This window comes from Artibeus jamaicensis, unplaced genomic scaffold (assembly GCF_021234435.1).
Source record: "Artibeus jamaicensis isolate MK-2021 breed Jamaican fruit bat unplaced genomic scaffold, CSHL_Jam_final scaffold_916, whole genome shotgun sequence".
NCBI classification, from domain to species: domain Eukaryota; kingdom Metazoa; phylum Chordata; class Mammalia; order Chiroptera; family Phyllostomidae; genus Artibeus; species Artibeus jamaicensis.
Window position 1 is genome coordinate 10,392,081 of NW_026522059.1, and position 21,117 is coordinate 10,413,197.

The following is a 21,117-nucleotide window of genomic DNA, read 5'->3' on the forward strand; positions in this document are numbered from 1 at the left end:
CCCACCCATCTTAAAGAAACACTAGGGGCCAGAGTTCGATGAATTACACACTTTCATTGAGGAATCTTTGGCACAGTTGGCGCACCATATTATCATTACATCTATTAAAAAGCTATTTGTTCAAATTTTGTCATAAAAATGTGAAAACATTTTATTCTATGTACAATAATGTACACAAATTTAAATAGGTCACCAAAGAGACCAGAAGTAATTAAAGAGGTATATTTACAGTAGCACATCACAGTAAACGGAAAACCATTCACAGATTCAACACTGATACTGTTTTTGTGCTTGGTTACACACTGATGTGAAGCGTATTAACTCCATTTTGGATGAACTGAAATTTAACAACCTCAATGATTAGTAAATGCTATTTTAATCAGTCAGTGTCCTCATTAAATTCTTCAGCTGCTGCATCTGTGTGCTGAATCACTCCATTTCTTTCTCTTTGAACATCATCGTCACAATCTGTACTGTCATCCTCATTCAATTCCCTGTCAGACTCAGCAGCAGCCTCTCTTACAGCTTCCTCTGGATTCTCATTGGGTGCAATAAATCCACTGTTGTTAGGTATATCTGAATTATTCTTGATATCTTCGATGTATACTTTTTGATGGCACATTGGACAAGTATCTTGAATGTACAGCCATTTCCGAAGGCAAAGTGCATGAAAATAGTGATTACACCGTGTGACACGAGCAGATGATGCAAACTCTTGATAGCATATTGCACAGACATCACCTATTCCTCGTAAGTTGCTCCCTTTTACTTCAGGAAGTGAATTAATTTTCTTAACAGCAGTCCTACGATTCATAAATGTCTTCCAGCCATTTTTTGCTTGTAAGTAGATGTTAAAATATGCATGAAGACACATCATAAAAGCCCGAATTTTACTTCCAGATTCAAATATCATAGTATAAGCCCCATTTCCAAACATTACTACTCCAAATATAAATTCAATAATATTGCCTGTTGAACGAACATAGTAGACATAATCATCAAGCTTTTCCCAGAGGACATTATAGTAGCCGTCAATCATAAATAGCGTATAAACAGTGAGAGAAACAATTACTTTTAAGCAGAGTTCCACACAAAATGCTGTAACTGCAAACAACCATGTGTTCAGTTCGTAACGATGCCAAAGAACACGACCGAGTGAAAAAGGAAGAATAAATAGGCAAGCAGAGACAAAGAGCACAGGAAAATGTCTACGAAAAGATGACACGTGTGAGGCACTGAGAGACATCAGTACGGGGTCTGTCATTCCATGGATGAAATGCAGGACTGCAGTAAACAAAAGGCACATGTTTCTACTCAAGCGAATAAGTCTCTCTTCTGGCCTCAGCCCACTTAAACCAGTCTGAAGAGCCAAAATAAAAAATAAAACAGGTGCTACAAAGCCAAGCCGCCTGTCATCGTCTTCTGTTGATCCAATAAAGGCCAATATTCCAAGGCCCAAATAATGGGCTACTGAGGAAATGACAGCACTCATGCCCAGGACAGTTAGTGTAGAATCACATCCGCTAATGATAAGATTGCTAATGAGGTCCCAGAAATCGTCCCAAGAAATAAAGAAGGAATCAGTTTCATTTGCCATCCTTAAAATGTACATTAACACTGTAGCCTGAGCTGTAATTCTTGTTAGCCAAAATACTCTCAGTATATCTGGGAAACGAATCCTCTTCCATGTGTCTTCCATTAGTAACTGTAATCCATAAATTCGATACATGTGCCTTACTAAAAGATAAACATACCGTGTAGAATAATAAAACCACTTAAGTTTCATTGCCAAGACAAGCACTGTGTTTAATATAAGAATCAAAGAAGAAGTAAAAACTAATCTCTCTCGGATGGGTAATGGCAGCTCTGTGATTAAGCCTATTACAGGAACCAAGAGATCCAAAATAATTAATTGTGAATAGATGGAATGAATTTGGAATAGCGTGACGTATCCAATTCCAAGTGTTAGCTGTAGAACAATGAGTGCCATCCATAGTGAGGGCCCTTTCCGAGGAAGCAGCTCAATTCCAAAAGCTGATGTGTTGTAGGCACCATAGAAGTCAATGTGCAAAGAAGCATAATAATTTACCAACACTGAAGTTGCAGCTAACAGAAAGGCTGCACTGTACGTGTAAAACTTGAAAAGTGATCGCTGGGACAATATCAGAACAATACTGGATAAAAATATACCTAAAAAAAAAGAGAAAAAAGGTCATTTGAATGAAACTTTTAATAATGTTTACCCTTTAAGAGTTAGTCTTATAATTAGGAAATGTGAACATTTTCAAAATTATAACCATTAAGCCTCAAGACAAGGCTTAACGGCCATAAAAAGTTTTGTAAAAGTTCAACAAGACAGGAAAACATTATTTCTTAAAATCTTACTAGAATTCTAGTTTCCAAAGTAATTCAAGTAGTGCCACATTCCCATGCACCAGTTACCAAATTACTGTCAAGATAAGTTTGGAGTGATACATACATTTTAACAAGTTTTAAAATCTTTAAAGAACACGTCAGTAATTCCATTACAGAAACATTAGAATTAAAAACAACTAAAATGGTAAACATTTGTTCCTATTAAATCTTGGAATTCTTTTCTTAAGTTTTCAGTTTTATACTTATACCTTATTCCTCCTTGTCCACAAAGTGAACTCCTGCTGGCTCTTATTTTTCCCGCTTCTTAAACTTGAGCATTCTCCCCTGGGTCCAAATTCAATTTTGCTTTTTTTTCCTCTACATTTTTCCTTGCACATTTCAGAAATGTTCTCCTAGTTCCCTTTTTCCTATACATTATTCAATCTTCTTCAAATAGCCCTTTTTATTCTTCAAGTTATAAAAGTAACATTCAGAAAACAAAAAAATTTTTAAAGTGATAATAAATCCTCCCCTTCCCTAATCCAAACTTTAACCAATGTGTGCTCTGATTTGTATCTAGTACCATCTTTCTTTGTGCTCTGACAAATTTTTAAGTTTGGTTAATAATGAATTTCCAAGGTTTCAACATGCAAATGACATCCAAATATCCCTCTAGTACCACTGCTACATTACAATTGCAAGACTCAAAATTTCTAAAACCTAACTTGCCTCCAAAGGCTCTTCCTTGTGATTTCCAATTTCAGTTAAAGGTACCATTACTGTTTTCTTAATAGCACCTTCTAGCCCTGCACCCTCAAACTTGACAAATAGTCACCAAATTCTACTAACATCTATTATCTCCCTTTTTTCAGTGACATCAACCTATTTATTAGTCTCTAAAAGTTCACCTTGTCCAAATCCATCTACAAGCCATCACCAATATTACTTTCTTCATTTTTCTGCTCAAAATACTGTAGCAGCTCTGAAATGACTATAAGCCAAAATCTACATTTCTTGTCCTAGCAAACAAGGATCCAGTTACAGTAATACTCCTGTCAAGACACATACCAAAGCTCCAGACTTCTTTCCCCAAGCACAACTCTTCTGTGCTCTAACTGCAGCTGTGTTGATACTTTTCTCTGCTTGGCATGATGGCCCCACCAACTTCCCAAGTCCCTGACTGTCCAAATCCTATCCATCTTATAAACTCACTTTCTCTGATAGTGACTGTTCTGTCAGCCTACCTGCAGAACCTGGGTGAATTACCTAATACTCATAAACTACCTGCTATTGTAGTTACCAGCATGTCCTTGATAGCAAGCAAGAATTCTACCTTGTACATATATGGATCCCAAAATATTTTGCAGAAAACAAATGCAATGTTTCCACTCATTGGGGAACTAAATGTTTCTTGTTGAATTCTAGATTATGTTTTTAAAGGCAACTACAAAATACAGCCCACTTGGAAACTGAAATTTATAAACAGATAAGACAAAGCTAAGAAACCAAATCTTTGGAATACAGAAAAAGTGACAAACACCACATTAAATACCATCCATCCACTTATTTCAGCATGTAATCAAAAAAGAAAATATTACTGTGGAGGCATTTCATAATCCATTACACATAAAAAAGCTAGTGCCTCTAAAAAATGACTATGCCCATGAACTTAAAATTCATCCTGTGCCAATTTGGCAGGTCATTTGTGAAAAGGAGAACAAAGGACACAGTCACCTAGAAGATACATAAATTTCTGCATAAAAACCATCTGATTTCCAGAGCAAGCTGGTCACTGATAATCTCCCAAAGAGCTGATAGCTGTAGGCCCTTTCAATAGAAAATGAGCTTTTTTATTAGTAGAATTAGAGTATCTTCTTTTCTCTACATAGGAAAGCAATCTATTTTTCCTGCAACAAAACAATCAAGTCAAAATAAAATCACAGTAATTTCAATTCTAGTTTATACTAATTAAAAGGGAGAAAGTCAAGCAGGGACTGTAAATTATTTTTATCAACTTGCCATTCACAAAGTGGCAAGATAATTTTTATTTGTGAATGAATATTTATGAACTTTGTTGTAATTTATAACCAGTCCTTTTTATTCTAATAGCTTTGCCCCCTTCAAGCTTACTTTGACACACAAATGAAGGAATGAATGATTTGGGTTTTAGAAATGTCTGGAGAAAAAGTGCCATTTTGCTTTATGCAAATATAACAAGGGAAGAAAAAAGGGGGCTGTAATAGACAAATAATGTAGTGAGACTACAATTGCAAAGTTCAAATGTGTCCTAGCAAGTAACAACCTGATACTATTTCTTGACTAAAATCATAGTCTCAAGATGGTATGATTAAACGACCAACCGTTTCAAGAATAGTATAAAACTGTTTAATTCTTATGCAAAGTTTGCATGTACATGGGGTTCTTAAGTTTTTCTTTCATATGGAATGCAGAAAGAATCAACTCTCATTTTACAGGGAGAATAAAAAAAGTCAACTTCCCATATAACAAGTCTCAACATCCCCTCCTCCTGGCCTTTAGGGACTACAGACCTAGGAAAATTAAGCCCAGGGATAGTGGTTCTTACTAGCACTTTAGAGTTACCTGCATAAGTGATCAAAGCTATATATAATTGATGCTTTATAAAGAAAAACCATCTTAGGACACTGGAGAATAGGATTAACTGAAATCACAACTCAGGGATCCAATTTTCCAGTGATTAGTTTCACTGAAGTTTCTGAGGTAAGAAAAGAAACAGGTATCAATCAATTCAGGAGCTTTGAAGCTGTATCAGGGCCTTTACAATTGGATTACCAAAAGTAAGCAAACAAAAACAAACCATCCCCTAACAAACTACACAACAAAGTGTTTAACTCTTTTATGTGGAAAGTCCATTCAGACCCTAACCTTCTCTGGAAATTTAGAACTAAAGTGAGAAGGAAACATGGCATAGTATTTACAACTCTCCTACTACCTTAGATGCCGTTAAAACATAATCTAAAGCAAGCTGTGGAAGGACATTTCAGTGCTGTACAGAATAAAGATGGAGCTCAGAAATAAATGTTAGGACTACCTTTCTTCCAAGGGAGCCCCAACAAATTAAATGCAAGACAAAGTAAAATACTTAAATGGTCATCTGTAGGCATACTAGATACACTATAGCATGAAGTTATCCTATCAAACTTTTAACTTTTTAGGTTAAAAAAGGGTATATTAAGTATCTTGGTAAGATAAAACTAAAATCTTGCTTGTAAACTAAGATTTTAAGCATGTTTTTATTTTTAAAAAATATGAACATGATTTCTGAAGTCAATCCCTACTAATAGTAAATGAAGAATAAACCAAGCTTTGTATAAACAAACACATTCATAAATTCATATTCTTTTTTGCTTTTTTACTTAAAGAGGATCCTACTTAATGGGTTTTCCTGTTGCTTTTTATCTATTAAAATTTGCATTTTTGATTACTTATAAAGAGGGTATCTTCCAAATTACTGACCATTAATATTTCTTTGAATTGCCAGTTTCTTTGCCCATTTATGGACTTGGTTTCCTTTAATGAATCAAACATATAAAAAATATTGTGACTACAAATTCTTTGTCAGTTATCTGTAATGCAAACATCTTCTACAGGTGTGTGGCTAGTCTTTTCATTTTTTCTGATTAATAGAGGTTTTTTATTTTAATATCATTGAATTTATCAATATTTTACAGATTTGCTTTTATATATTTTAAAAGATCTTTTCCCTTACTCTAAGGTTAAAAAAATGTTCTCCCATTTTTTTTCTTAAAAAAATGTTCTCCCATATTTTCTCCTAAAAAATTTTACGTTATGCTTTTCACATCTAGGCATTAATCTACTTAGAACTGTTCATATATTGACACGAGGCAGGGATCCAGTATCACTTTTTATTTTTTTCTATGTGGATAACTGAATGCCCACTAATCGAATAGTCTGTATTTACCTCAACATACTGCAGTTTACCTCTGAAACACATCAAGTTTCTCTATATACGTGGGTAATCTATTTCTGGGCTTCTATTCTGTGCTACTGGTCTATTTTGTGTATCCCAGTGGTTCTCAACCAGGACCTTATTCCCCTTCTCCCCACCAGGAGTCACCTGGCAATATCTAGAAACATTTCTGGCAATTTCAGCTGGGGGAAGTGGGGTGCTACTGGTGTCTAATGAGTAGCAGACGAGGATGCTGTTAGAAACCCTACAATTTGCCCTGGTCAGGTGACTCAATTAGCTGGAGCATCATCCTGCACCCCAGAAGGTTCGGGGTTCAATTCCTGGTCAGGGTACATACCTAGGTTCAGATTCAGTCCCTGTGAAGGAGGCAACCTATTGGTGTTTCTCCCTTCCTCTCTAAAAGCAATAAAAACATCCTTGAGGAGGAGGAAACCCCCCCCCCACAAATTCTACAATTCACAGAACAGCCCCACCCAAACCCCTAAAAAAGAATGACTTGTCCAAAATGTCAATAGTGTTACTGCTCAGAACACCTATCTGTCCTTATGTGGTCGTAATTACAACTGCTTCACTGTGTTTCTTCACATCACTGGTTTTCTGAGTTCTTTCTATTGCACTGTAACTACATCTCATTCTTTTCAACAAGTTTATTGTATGGCTAAACTGAATACAAAAACAGATTCCCTTTTAATAGACATTAACAATTTGTTGTTTTGTTATTACCAACAATGCTGCAGTGAATATCCTTGCCCACACAGTCTTTGTACATTATATCTTTAGGTCAAATTCTTAGAAATGAAATGTGTCAAAAGGAATATGATGAATTTCAGTTGATAGTGCCAGGTGACTTTACACAGAAGTGATAGCTACCAAAACTGTGTAACTTGAACTGTTTCCCATAGCTTTGGCAAACTAGTTTCTATTCAGACTTTGAACTCTTCACCAATCTAAGAAGTATAGTTTTGTTTTGACTGTATTTGTTTAATCATAAATGAGGCTGACTGACCATCTGCATTTCATTTATTGTGAACCACTTACACCCTGGGCCCATTTTTCTCTGGAAGTATAAGTTTTTCTTATTGACGGAGTAAAACTTTCACAATCTCATCTGATGCAGATGTTTTTATTCCAGGGTGCTATTTTTAAGAATTTTTTAAAAGAGTTTTGTCGTAACAGTTTTCCATTTGTTAAAATTTTCCTTGTAATTTCTGCATTTTATTTTATGCTTAAAAAGGATTTTCCACTTCAATGAATTATCATTATATGAGTAATGCTATTAATATAAACTCCTATGCTTGCATTTTCTGCCTTGGACTCAGATTTGCTAATTCAGCATTATGCTGCACTGGACTGCATTTCATTTAGCATTTAACACCTCCTAAGAATAGCTTAATATTCTTAAGTATTCTATATATTGTGATATGATTTTATTTTGGATCTCCAAATAAACAAGGCGCTTTTTTTTTAACCTGTTGAAATTCTAACATTAGTTTAATACCAAACGAAAGGACAGTTAGTACTTTATTGTAGTGGAGGGGAAGTGTATTCTTCAAGATGCCCATTTGTTTTTAGATTTTATTTACTTATTTTTAGAGAGGGGGAAGGGAAGGAGGGAAGAGACACATTAAGGTGTGGTTGCCTCTCAGGAGTCCCCTACTGGGGACCTGGCCCACAACCCGACTGGGAATCCAACCAGTGACCCTTTGGTTCACAGGCCCACACTCAATCCACTGAGCCACGCCAGCAGATGCCCATTTTTGTACCACGTTAATGAAACAGGTCAGACTGCCAAGTTTTGAGATTTATATACAACAGTATATAAAGTATAAAAAGGTCTACAATTAAAAGTAACCAGGTAGAACAATTAATTTTAACTATCCTTTGGTATTTTTTACACTTTAAAAAACAGAGGATGCCTCACTGAATAGGCCTTAAAATGCTTAAGACACTTGCTTTCATTCAGGATGAATTTTTTAGCACCAAAGCCAGTTTTTTTTAAAACTTTACCACTTACAAATGTGAAAGTTAATAATTATATACATAATATAAGGAACAGACAGGTGACAGATTTGGAAAATTTTTTGTATTTTTGGTGAGAATATTTTGAGAATATCCAGAGAACATTTTGAGAGCAAAATTTCAAATAAATAGCACCAACACTTCACTGATGCCTTCAAAAGACCAAAATATATGTTAACAGTGTGGTTTTAATTGAAGTATTAAGAATTTTTTTTAAAAGCTAGCAAGCTTACTATAGCTAACACTTAAATAGCCCTTACTAGGTTCCAGGTACTAAGGGTTTATATCCTATCTCTTTTATTGTCCTGAACACCCTATGGGAGAGCTATGATTACTTTAAAAGGGTAAAGATCTTTTTAAAAAAATCCATCTTTAAAAAAGTACAGATCCCTGACCAGTGTGGCATCATCCCACAAAGCAAAAGGTCATGGGTTCAATTCCTGGTCAAGGCATATAACTGGGTTGCCAGTTCCGTCCCCAGTCAGCCCTGTATTGACTTCTCTCTCACAAAGATGGTTCTCTCCCTATTATTCCCTCCCTCTAAAAATAAATAAATAAAATCTTAAAAAAATAAAAACCAAAAAGGTACCAATAAGGCCCTGGCTGGTGTGGCTCAGGTGGTAGGAACATCGTCCGGTAGGCCTGGACCAGAAGGTGGCCTGTTTGATTCCGGGTCAGGGCACGTGGAGGATAACCAGTCCATGTTCCTCTCTCCAACCCCTTCCTTCTCTAAAATCATTAAACATGTTTCTTAAGAATAAGCACTGACAGAGTATAAAAAAAATACCAGATTACTTTGTTTAATGTTCTTAAAGCACAACCTATTTAATTAAGGAAAATACTCCTTGTCCCTAAAGCTCCCCTGCCTGAAGCTCAACTCTGACGGCCACTGCATTTCAGTCCGTTCTCTTCTGCTCTCTCTCTGGTTTTGGGGGAGCGGGGCAGGGTGCAGTCTGTCAGTCTCACTTATGATCATGACGAATGATTTCTTCTTTAAAAAAGATTGTATTGATTTTTAGAGAGGGGAAAGGGAGGAGAAAGAGAAACATCAATCCACACCTCTCACTGCCCCCAACCCAACAACCCAGGACTCAGCCTGCAACCCAGGCACGTGCCCTGACCAGGAACTGAACCAGCGACTCTGTGGGATGACGCTCAAGCCATTGACCCAAGCTGGTCACTGCACATGAGTGACTTCTGACGGGAATACAATACCCTCTCAAGAGCTCCCCTACTTCTTTATTTTTCAATTATTATTAAGACTGATCTTTATTATTTTTGTGACCACACATTTGGAAAGATTTGTCCAAGGCAACAAAATACAGTAGGTAGGATGTTTCAAGTGAGGTTCCAAATCAAAATCACACCTACTGAGTAGTCAGGTGGCTTGTTCAGCCAACAGCCCCATTCTTATTAATTTTATTTTAACATGAACTCAGAACTGTCAGAATTAAATAAAATATGTTAAGTATAAAAGATTAAAGCTAATTCTTTAATAGAAGTAGAACTGACACAGTATTATATACCATGACATAATACTATATTAGGAGCACAACACATTAGTTTCAGGTGTTTGATACTCGCGTACATTACAAAAATCACACAGCTCCATTTTTGCCCTAGCTGAGGGCACTACACTTTTTTTTTTAAGATTTTATTTATTTTTTAGAGGGGAAGGGAAGGAGAGAGGGAGAGAAATATCAATGTATGGTTGCCTCTCATGCGTCCCTTGCTGGGAACTGGCCTACAACCCAGGCATCTGCCCTGACTGGGAATCAAACCGCAATCCTTTATAGTTCAAAGGCCTACGCTCAATCCAGAGCTACACCAGCCAGGGCAGGGCACTACACTTTTACAGCAGTGTGTAGGAATGGCTGGTGTGGAGCAGCTGGAGGGTTACTGATAAGCCAGCCCTGTGCTAAAGAACAGCTCGTACACATCTGTCAGTTTTCAGATCTAGCATGTGGTCACCACTACACCATGCTGTACCTGGACTGAAGCTGTACTGGGCAGGAAAGTGGACCACCACTGATGTCAGAAGATTTTTAAGCCTGGACTCTGGCAACCACTAGATATTTGTTCTCTATCAAAAGCAAAACATAACCTCTATGACCCTCGGTTTTCTCATTTGCAAAATGAGAATAACAGCACCCACCTCTGAGAGATTTTTGAAGGTTAAATATTAGGTCAGATACTACTACTAAAAATGCTTCGCAAAAATAAAGTACCAAACATGTAAAACAGTGCTATTTACTGCTACAAACAAAACATCACCATGATTCTTTTGTCAGAATTAAGCAGCAACAGTTGGCTACTAATTCACAACGGCCTGGTAAGGACCTTGGTGTCAGTGGCCCTCAGCAATACTCCAAAGCACTAGCCTATTAAAAACTTTACTACTTCATCAACAAAATTTGCCAAGTTTCAATCACTTAAAAATTCTTTTACAATAAATGCTTCTCATTCTGGTGATGCCAGCGAAGATGGGGAGTGAAACACAAGATGCTTTCAACACTCCATATACAACAAAAACTGATTTTCAGAAGTCTTTTGGAAAAGACTCATCACTCTAGCCACGTTTTTTCTTTAAATACCTCTACTTCATTCATGGAAAATTGTAGGACTCGTTATAAATACCGCCTTCGTTATTAAGATTTGGGGTAATGGTTTCAAGGCCTGGACGTTTGAAATCCTGTCTCTCTCGTTTTGGGGGTGTCATTTACCGCAGACACTTCACCATCTTGGGGACCCCGTGGATACAGAAGTGACCACGCGCGCATACTCTGCATTTTGGAAAGAAGGAAACTGAGGCCCAGGCCTTAGCACGACAGGACCAAGGTCACACACAGACAGGAACGAGCAGAGTGGCTGTCTTTCCAAGGCTGTCGCATGGGACGTGTGAGCCAGCTCTCATTCCCCAAGAGAAGCGGCAGGCAGAGCCGCAAGCTGGCACATCCAGGCTTCCTCCCCGCCTGCACTCAGGTGCAAAAAGGAAAGGAACAGGGGCCGACCCGCTGAGACCGCGGCTCTGCGGTCATCGCGGAGGCTGGTGTCACATCCTCCCCCCCCCCCGCCTCCGCCCAGCCCGCAAGGACGCCCCAGGGGGACGAACCTGGTTCTCCCTAATACACACACACACACAGCCGCTCGCAACCACACGCTCTCGCACACAGTCATCTCACACATTCAGTCTCATACGCGGCCTCAGTCTCTCATTCTCGCAGTCTCACACTATCACTCCCACTCTCACACATCCTGTCACTCACATACACATATAATCTCATACTTTCTCACTCTGACATACACACACACACACAACCCACGGTCTGAGCGCGGCTGCCCGCTCCCTAAGGCACGTCTCCGCCAGCAGAGCCTTGCCGGGGTGCAGGCCACCCCCTCGCCCTTACCCAGAAGCCGGAGGAAGATCTGGATCCCGATGCAGAACCGGCTTTGGCTGGAATCGTAGTAGGAGTTGAAGATGGCGTCGATGATGTAGAGGCAGGGCACGCGGAGCGCCACTTCGAGCGCCGCCCAAACCCGCTGACGGGCCATCCGCACCTGCTGCTGCGGGGGCCCCACCGCCGCCATAAGCCGCTGCCACCCGGGGCTGGGCGGGCCCTGGAGGGCCGCACGGAGCAGGACCTGGGACGGCGGCCAGGGGCGGGGCCGAGGCGGCCGACTCCGCCCCCCCTACTGTGTCTCTCTCACGGCCCGCCCCGCCGCCCACTCGCGTCTGGAGCTGGAGCAGGCGGCGGCTCCCGGAGGCCTCTGGGTGTCGGTGTTTTCGGCTGGCTAAGGGCCGGCTCCTCCTCCTTTCACCGCTTCCCCCGCCCGCGGAGCCACCATCTTGACCTCGCCCGGGGGCCTCGGCCGTTGCTGCCGCCGTTGCAAAGCTGAGAGGCTGCGCTCGCGGTCACGCGAGATCGCAGAGACAACGTCGCTGTCGCGTCATAAGCCGGAGCTGGGACGCTCCTCATGTCGTCATCACGTACGGCGTAGCAAACCTCTCAGAGCGTCGCCATGGTTTCCGCTTGCCTTCGAGACTTTGGCGCCACCCCATGGCGCAAGCGCTTTGGGACAACCTCGCGCTTCGGTCTCTGGGTGGTCCCCTGGCTTGCTTTGACGTGGGCTCAGTTGGGGGGGTTGTCACGGGCGGGAACTTGTTTTATTGGAGCCCATTAAGCGTCTCATACGTGGTTCCAAGGTGCTTGAGCCGAGGAAAGCCGAAGGGCGCCGCCCGCCAGACCTACCCCATCGCAGCAGGAGGCCAGGCCTGACAACCACTGGCGTTCCGGGAAAATATCTGCGAGGAGACGTAGCTGTGCGCGTTCTAGGGAGCGGCGGGCGATTGTGGCCCTGGACTAAATGCCGTAGGCCGGCTAAGGCGCTACCAAGGGAAACATACCCCTTATCCGTCTGCACACCACCCGAACCACCTCCTTTCAAATTGGACAGAAGTGAGGACACTCATGGGCCACATTCTGCTGATATCAAAGGCTGCTGTGACTTAAGGGCAAGAACCCACATCCGTCTCCGATTTCTAGTCTTCTTTTAGGTAATCATGCCGAGGCAATCCCTTTCCTCAAGGGCATAAAAGGCCAAACTTTTATTATGTTTTTTAGTAATTGGATCAGAACATGCCACCCCAAAGTATGCCACTTTGATAGAGGATTATTCTGAGCTGAAGGCAATTGAGAGTTTAAACCCCTTCCCCCAACACATACACAAGAGCTTTCTTGCCTCCACCACCCTCCAAATACTTTTGCCTGAAAAGTAGCACATAAATGTGCATCTGTAAAGGTATCCCCCTCTCCTTCACCTGTAACTCATACTCTGAATCACCCACTATAACCTTACTAATCATCTTCCACTAGTTTCCTCTACACGTTTATTTACCTTCTAAAAGCCTAAATATCTTTTCCTTTGTCTTGTCACTTCTCTACAAATGTATTGCTCTTTCTTAAAATGATTGTAAACCCCAGGTTGTAGCCTCACCGTCCCCAGCCCCGCCCCGTTGCAGTTACTCACCAGTGAGTTTATCCCCTGTTGATGGAACTCATGACTTAGTGAAACTTTTTCTCTTGTCAATCTCTCTTGTCGGTTTAATTACCAGGGGCTCAGCCTTGGAACCTAGGATGGTAAAGGAAAAGTTCCCCCCTCCTTTCTTGCCCACCCATATAATTAGTGCACTAATCCGGCCATCCTTATCTTTCTCTTCCTTCGCCAGCAAATAAGAATATAAATTAGGTCTGAGTCTGCACTGCAGACCTTGCCATTTCAGTGACGGGGATAAAATAGTAAGCAAGAACCTGGTTCACTTGTGTTTCTTAGCTCAGCTGTACTCTGCAATCCACTTTGTATAAGGGCTCTGGATGGGTGATTATCCTCTGTGAGTTAAGAACTCTCCGTAAGGGAGGATTATAAAACTCCAAGACTCCTTTCTCCAGATGTCCGTTCGTGTGGTAGAACGATTGAACCCGCACCCAAACTCCTTACTCCAGTGTCACGTTTTTCACCTTCTATTGTTATCCCCTGCCATCTGGGCTTACTATACACTAGGCATTATGATAAGGGTTTTACATTTTATTTAAATTCTTCTATCAGCCTCATTTTGACAGGTTTTATTTATTTTATCCTCATCTGAGGACATGCTTGTTGATTTTAGGAAGAGGAGAAGGATGCTAAAGAGAGAAACAAATGAGAGAAAAACACCGATGGGTGTTGCCTCCCATGTGTGCCCGGACTGGGGACCAAACCCCTCCTTCCAACCCAGGCACGTGCTCTGATCAAGACTGAACCCACGACCTTTTGGTTTACAGGAAGACATTCCAACCAACCAAGGGACATGGAGCCAGGGCTTGATGGGTATTATTATTTCTGTTTTAGAGAAAACTGAGGCTTAGATTAGTTATCAAGATCAAAAAGTTAGGTGGCCACTAAGTCCAAAGCTACCTAAGAGTCAAACGCAGCATTTGAACTCAAGGCTACCTGGAGCTTACAATTTCAGGTGTCTTTGACTCTTTCCTTTTTTCAACCATAGCTGAGCTGTGTTCAAATATTACCTCTTTTTTCTTGAGTCTCTTGTACCTGTTTCCTTACTATTGACACTGGCAGTATCCTGACCAAAGATCCTACCAAAGCTTGCCTGTTTATTGCAATATATGATCATCATTTTTCTAATCTTGTCTGTTTACTTCTGTGGGGTTAATCTTCCTAAACTGCACATCAGGGTAATACCCTTGCAGTTTTGACAGAATTCCCAAAGGAAAGCAAACTTGGTAAAAAGAAAGAACTATGAAGGCTTACAGAGAAACCTCAGAGATGTAAATTAACTGCTGAAGCTACCTCTTATTCTGCCCTAATTGCAATTTAAAGCAAAAAGAGAGGCCATTATGGAGAAAAGGGTCCACAAGGACTAATTTAAGAGAAGTGTAGTAAGGAGACAGAACATAAGTTTCTATTATGACCATATAAAATGGAAAATAAAAGTTTACAGGCTTTACTCCTATTTTTACTTAAAAAGTTGTATGTCCTAAATATTAAATAAAAAGCTTTTAAACATGTGCAAATGCTTCAGTTCCTTTTAATGTTTTAACAGTTTTCTACCTTAGTTTGATGCACAAATTTTATAAGAATTTCTAATTCCAACTAAATTCCATCTTGGGCCAAGAACTTTCAGAAGTGGTGGCATAGTCACTCTTATTTTTCTCACCTATGACTTCAAGAAAGTCTCTTTTAACTTTCTACATCTCGCACGCCCTTCGGCAGCATGCACACTAAACTTTCTACACCTTACTCTCACTGTCCATAAAATGAAGGTTTGACTAAGATGGTGGCAAGTACTTTAAAATTCTACTTTGAAACTAAATTTGTATTAGTGAGGTAGCTTTTAGATGCTTAGGAAGTTTTAAAATAGAAGATAAGCTTTCCAAGAAAAAACTACAACTCACTGAATGTTAATCTTCGGTTTCTACGCTGATTTGAATGTTGCACGACTCATGTGTATATTTCCGAGTGTATCCAGAACAGTATGGGTGTGAGTGGGCACGCACGCACAACACACTTCATATACATAAATAACCTGTGGTCAAAAATAACAACCTGTTCATTCGGCTTTAATGATTCAAACGCCTTTTAGTGGCTCTAAAAAAAAAGGCTTTCGATAATAGGATGTGTAAAAAAATAGTTGGAATTTTCTGTCAGTTTTCATTGGCCCTTTCATTACCAGACCTCTCTTTTCTATCTGTAAGGGACATGAACTATATAATGGCTATTGATTTAGAGAGTATATGGCGTCTTAGTGGGGGTATTTAGTTTCAGAAGGTTTTCCCATCCCTCCATCAGACCAGCACTTTCTAGGTTGTGAAGTATGTGACAGGACCAGTGAATGCCGCGGTCATTGCCCACTAAACTGCCCTAGTGGGTACCCTAGGTCAAAGGCAGTATTATGTAGGATACATACTAATGGACCAAACGCTTGTAAAGCCTTGGATAGTAGTGCTGGCCAACATCTTGCAGGCAGGAAAGGCAAGCTCATTCCTGGAGATGGAAATATTCTAGTAAAGATGAATCACTGTCCTTCTCGCCTAGAAGCCCGATGTAATTAACTTGCTACCAAACATCAGCTTGGTTTCCTTAAGGGATGGTGTTGTATCAAAGGCTCAGGGTTGAACTTTAGGGAGTGGCTCTAGATGAGTGGAAGCTATGCTGTTCTCCTCTTGCTAACCTGCATCTCTTCAACATGACTACTTTGTTCATGAACCCATCATGACACTACTGGGGTAGCTGATTACAGTTGCTGAAGTTAACTGGCCAAGTCTTTTGTTTGCATGGCTGTTGAGTGCTTCTTCCATGGTAGACTGTCCCTGGTAGGCACTGTTACACTATACAAAGTTTCTCTACACATGTGCCCCAGCCCAGAGTTCTCCACTGCTTCTTCCCCAGGCTTCCTTGTCTCTGACCTCCCGGTCTTTCCCGTTCTGGGCCCCTGCTCAACCAGCCAACTTCTTTGCCACTTGCCATGGAGGTACAGTCTTACTTCAGGCCACTGCTCTTCCCACACAGAGTCGATGACCAGAATATTCCCCCAGATGCTACCTTTCAGGAAGATTTCCCTCACGGCTACCTTTTAAGACCACTCCTGGGTAGGGCCATAGGGTAACAGCAGATTATTTTTGTTTTGAAAATATACATAAATAACCTGTGGTTATTTATGTATACATAAATATACATAAAATATACATAAATATACATAAATAATCCATATTCCAAGAAAATCAATCAGTGAACTTAGCCCTGGCTTTTTTGTCCTCCTTCCGTCAGACATAAGAGCCTCTCAAGCAGCCAAAATTGTGAGCTGAAGAAAGGACATTGGTGCAAGAATGATAAGTATGACATGGGAGTCTGGGCCACCTGGCTGTGCACCTGTTTCCTCTGGCCCTGACTGCCATCAATTCCTGATGCCCCACTTCCGTCTTACGATGGACTGACTTAGTGGGTCTGACAACACCCAGCCCATACTGCACACTGTGGTTACAGGGTCATTTGATGTCTTAAGAGATGCTCAGTTCCTTCAAGGCCCATTAGCATGCGAGGAACCATTTTTGAATGACATGTTCTCTGCTGCAGATGACCTGGCCTTGCTGCAGAACCCTAGGAGTCTACCCTGCGACTCCCCTATTGGAGCTTAACTCTCATGGCTGCTCTGCTTATTGCAGATACTGCTGCCCAAAAGAATCTCCTGGAATGAACGGCCCATCTAACAAGACTACAGTGCACGCTGCACCTGCTACAGAGTTGTGCATGCTCTGGATCCCACTGAAAACTGTCACCCGGTATGAGTCAGAGCAGTATTCCCAAACTGTCAATTTCCACAAAGACTAAGGAGCTTACTGTGTTTCTTTGGGGGCAGGATATTAATAAAATGAGTAAGATGCAAGAATTTGTTCTTTACTGTGAAGCAGGCATCTTGGCATTTAAGCAGATCACTGGCCCCCCCAAATTTCAGAACCATGTCAATCTTCTTTCACCAGTGATCACTCAGGGCCGATACATACATCACGTTGAATGAATTCATGCAGGTGCTGCCCATCCATAGCTAAAGGCAGGAAGGTAACTCCTTAGCCCCTGGACGTGTGGCTCTGTGACTCATCTTCCTCACTGTTTGCCCCTGCCTTCCTCCCCACATTGGCTCAAGCCCCAGCTTGGCATTTTTACTTAGAGGCAAGAAAGCCACGTGTGAGAACAAACTCAGTATGTACCAGAGGAGATGACGAAGGCAAACATAGAAAGGCTGCTTTTGTGATGGGATCACATGACAGCCAACACTTCCTGGGGGCTTACCGTGTACAAGACACTTACTCTTCTTTAATCCTCACAGCAGCCCCCACCTTCAACACATCTCTCATTGCTGCCTCTGTTCCAAACTGACCTACTGGCAATGTTCCAAACATTTTCGGAGCATTCAAACTCCTGCGCCTGTTACTCTCTTCAACTAGAATCTTTTTACCCTGATTCCACTTACTAAAATTCTACCCAGATTTTAAGCCCCAGTTCAAGTGCTGCCTCTCTAAAGACTTCACCATTCATTCCTCAGAACTTTTCTTCCCCACCTTTGCACTCCTACAACATGCTATCACCGCTGGCACTTATTTCATTGTACTCCAGTTCTCTGAGTATTTGTGTTATTTCTGCTGCTAGGGTGTGAGCTCTGCAGAGGCTGGAACAGTGTCTAATGAATATATCCTATAGCTCATGTGTATAGTAGACACTTAATATTTGTGGAATAACACACACAACACCAATCCCGTCTTCAGCACCACTGTCTCGGGAAGGACAAGCAGCCCAGCCCATCCCCAGCCAGCCAAATGCTTGGAACCATCACAGCCCTGATAAAGCCACACACTTTTCTGTATTTCCCTTGTCAGGCAAACAAGCCCAGATGGCTTCAAAGTGCACGGAAACAAAGCACTGAGAAGCAATTCTCCACCATTAGTCATCCCAAAGGTAAATAGAGATTCTCTACCATTAGTCATCCTAAGGGTAAACAGTGCTGATGGCAGACAGCCAAAGAATAAGGTAAGGCCTGAAAAACTCTACAGAACATCTCACATTCCCTACAGCTCCTCCAGCTGGTTTTGATGTTGTCGGCCGGGGAAGGGAGATGAAAAGGGAGCCTGAAGCCTTTAAAAATCTGAGGTTTTAATGTGAACTTTTAAAATAACTAGCACTTGGCAGCTAATGCACAAGCTTAAGACTGAAAATCTAGTTCCCTACAATATAAAAGTCATATTATCCCTTTTTCTACCACAATAAATCCAGTAGCTAAGACATGCACCACCCCCCACAAAAACACAGGCATTTAGGAATGCCACAGTAGGGAAATAGAGTTAATACACTAGAGTAATTTTTTTGTCCCCTTCCCTCCATATTTTGTCAGTGGTAATAACAAAGCAGCACCATTTTAATGCCTTGATATGGACTCCACTGCTTAGTCCCATCGATTTTATTTCTTAAGTCCATCCACCTCCCAATGCCACCACCCTAGTCCAAGCCACTGTCACCTGGACAACCACAGGAACCTTCTCACTGGTCTACTTCCATCCTGGCCACCCTCCAGTCAATTTCCCATACTGTAACCAGAGTGATTTTGGAAAGAGCAACACCTTTCACTCTGAAATAACCAATGCTTTACGTACAAGTACTTGTTTAAAAAAAAAAAAGGCAGTTCAAATGTAAGGCAGTTCGAAGAAACCTCCATATGCAAATAAGAAAATCCAAGGCCAGAAGAATACTGAAACCATGTACCCAAGGTCAGACAGAACTGAGGTCAGAATTGGAATTCACTGATGGCGCAGATGGGCCTCTTTTCAGTAAGCCACATTGCTTCTCCCAAATATGTAGCTCATTCTCAGTGTGATCGATGGAAGACAAATGAAGTGGTTTGGACTGGTCTAGAGCCTGCTTTCAGGGCCACAAAATATTCCAATAGATTGCCCAGAGACAAGAGGGGTGAGAACCCGGCCTGAGCTGATGCACTAAGGGTCACTCGCACATAGATTGAGCTTGTAGGTCAGAATCTACCTTCTCTAGCCAACCAGAGGACAGGGGCGGCATTCCAGATCCAGGACTATGTGATCCACATGGGGAGCATAGGATTTCACTGGTTGGATGTGCAAGACTTGTGTTTTCCACGGTTCCCCGTGCACCTGCTGAAGAAGAGTGACGATGCGAGTCTTTGCCGATTCTGCCCATCTGTGCCACTCTGGTTTGATGGCCGCTGACAGCACTTTTCTCCTGGGATCCCTGGGAGCTTCATGTTCCCATTGGTTGATGATAATTTGCTGAGGATAAGGCCAGTGCTCCTTCCCCATTTCACTGATTCCAGCAGGCTGGCGAGTCTTCCCGGGGAAAGATTCTACATTTTGGTGGATATGCAAAATGCCCCCAGTGTCCTTTCTTAGCACTTGGCAGGCAATGGGCCAGCCTTCTTCAGAGCTGGGAATCAGCCCCAGGTTCACCCTGTCTGCAACGTTTGAGAGTTTCAATTTTCTATTATCCCCAAAGTGTATTTGGCACCGATCTGCTACTCCATTAATCTCAAGGTTATTTCTCAGAGCGACTACAGCATGGGGGTTCCACTCACAGGCATGGACGAAGGCAGCACCAGCATGAACTAGGAAGGGCAACGTAAAATAACCAATCCCTGCATAGAGATCCACCAGCACTTGTCCAGCACAGGGCAGCGATGCCACTCGGAGCTTCTCAGTGATGTTTCCGAAGGAGAACATGCACTGGGTTATGTCAAATTTATATCGGATCCCATTATCCACGTGCTCAACCCGGCCATCGTCGCCCAGCAGCAATGTCACTGTTGGAGTTCGAGTGCCATTGGGTGATACCCGTCCCCGTTTGGCCAAACGCTGGACGCCAAGTGCCGAAGCAACAATCTCCCAGAGTTCTGGTTCCAGATTTTTCCACTGCTTGGCTTGGAAACAGTCCTCACTCAGCAACAAGAGGTTACCGTGCCGTTGCCAAGATCGAGGCAAATCAGCCTCCAACTCAGCCGACCACGTCACTCCTCGAGCCTCTACCCAGCGACTCACCTCAAGACACAGCCTTTGGGCGGGTGAACAACCCTGGGCCTTCTTTGAAGGAGCAGGATCCAAGAGCTGCGTTAGCGTGCAGGTGCTGCCTGGAGCCACACGATTCCTCAGCTCCTGCAGGTGCTGCTCAGGGAGCGCCTCTCCCCGCACGGGTAGCGCCACGGTGCCATCCGGCATCTTTTCCACGCGGTGCTGTGTGTCCAAGAGTTTCTCCTTCTCCAGATAGTCCCTGTATCGCTGGGTAAACCGAGGCTCGGTCACAACTGCGACAACAGCCACGGGCTTCCCGCCTCCCCTTTCCATATTCGTGGCCTCACATTTCTCCGGATTCCCTCCGCAACACTCTGCTCAGAGTCCACTCACCTCCCGGGGTCCATTCACAGCCACAGCAGGAAAAGAGGCGTGCACGACAATGAACCGGAACGGAAGTGACGTCAAACTTGCGGGCCGGAACCAGGTGTTGTTGAGGCTCCAGTAGACGATTTGCGTCATCGTTGCCTTGGTGAAGTCGGTACTGCCATCTTTATTGTGACGACCCATTAGTTGCTTTACCCACTTAAACACTTTAAATTAGTGGGTATCCTCCAGAACCCTCGTGCACTCTCTTCAGTGCTGCTCACGAATCCAAAGGGGGAAGTGAAGCTGGAATAATGGGCCGACTTTGGGGGA

The 21,117-nt window shown here is 42.1% G+C and overlaps 2 protein-coding genes across 2 annotated transcripts; both read right to left on the bottom strand.

Annotated features, from left to right (window-relative positions):
• Window positions 1-34: 34 nt before the first annotated feature.
• On the bottom strand, window positions 35-12,281 carry RNF139 (ring finger protein 139). The gene is made up of 2 exons (XM_037166424.2): window positions 11,752-12,281; window positions 35-2,190 (listed from the first exon to the last, which is right to left on the bottom strand). The coding sequence occupies exons 1-2, from the start codon at window positions 11,930-11,932 to the stop codon at window positions 380-382; spliced, it is 1,992 nt and encodes a 663-aa protein (XP_037022319.2). The 5' UTR covers window positions 11,933-12,281; the 3' UTR covers window positions 35-379.
• Window positions 12,282-19,055: 6,774 nt separating this feature from the next.
• On the bottom strand, window positions 19,056-20,861 carry TRMT12 (tRNA methyltransferase 12 homolog). The gene has a single exon (XM_037166743.2). It carries the CDS (start codon window positions 20,749-20,751, stop codon window positions 19,432-19,434), a length of 1,320 nt encoding a protein of 439 aa, XP_037022638.2. The 5' UTR covers window positions 20,752-20,861; the 3' UTR covers window positions 19,056-19,431.
• Window positions 20,862-21,117: the final 256 nt, after the last annotated feature.

Bases quoted from the DNA above. Each gene is read 5' to 3' on its own strand.
- RNF139 (XM_037166424.2), bottom strand. From the start codon at position 11,932: ATGGCGGCGGTGGGGCCCCCGCAGCAGCAGGTGCGGATGGCCCGTCAG. The intron at 2,191-11,751 runs GTAAGGGCGAGG...CTTTTTTTTTAG, and splicing joins GATCTTCCTCCGGCTTCTGG to GTATATTTTTATCCAGTATT.
- TRMT12 (XM_037166743.2), bottom strand. From the start codon at position 20,751: ATGGAAAGGGGAGGCGGGAAGCCCGTGGCTGTTGTCGCAGTTGTGACC.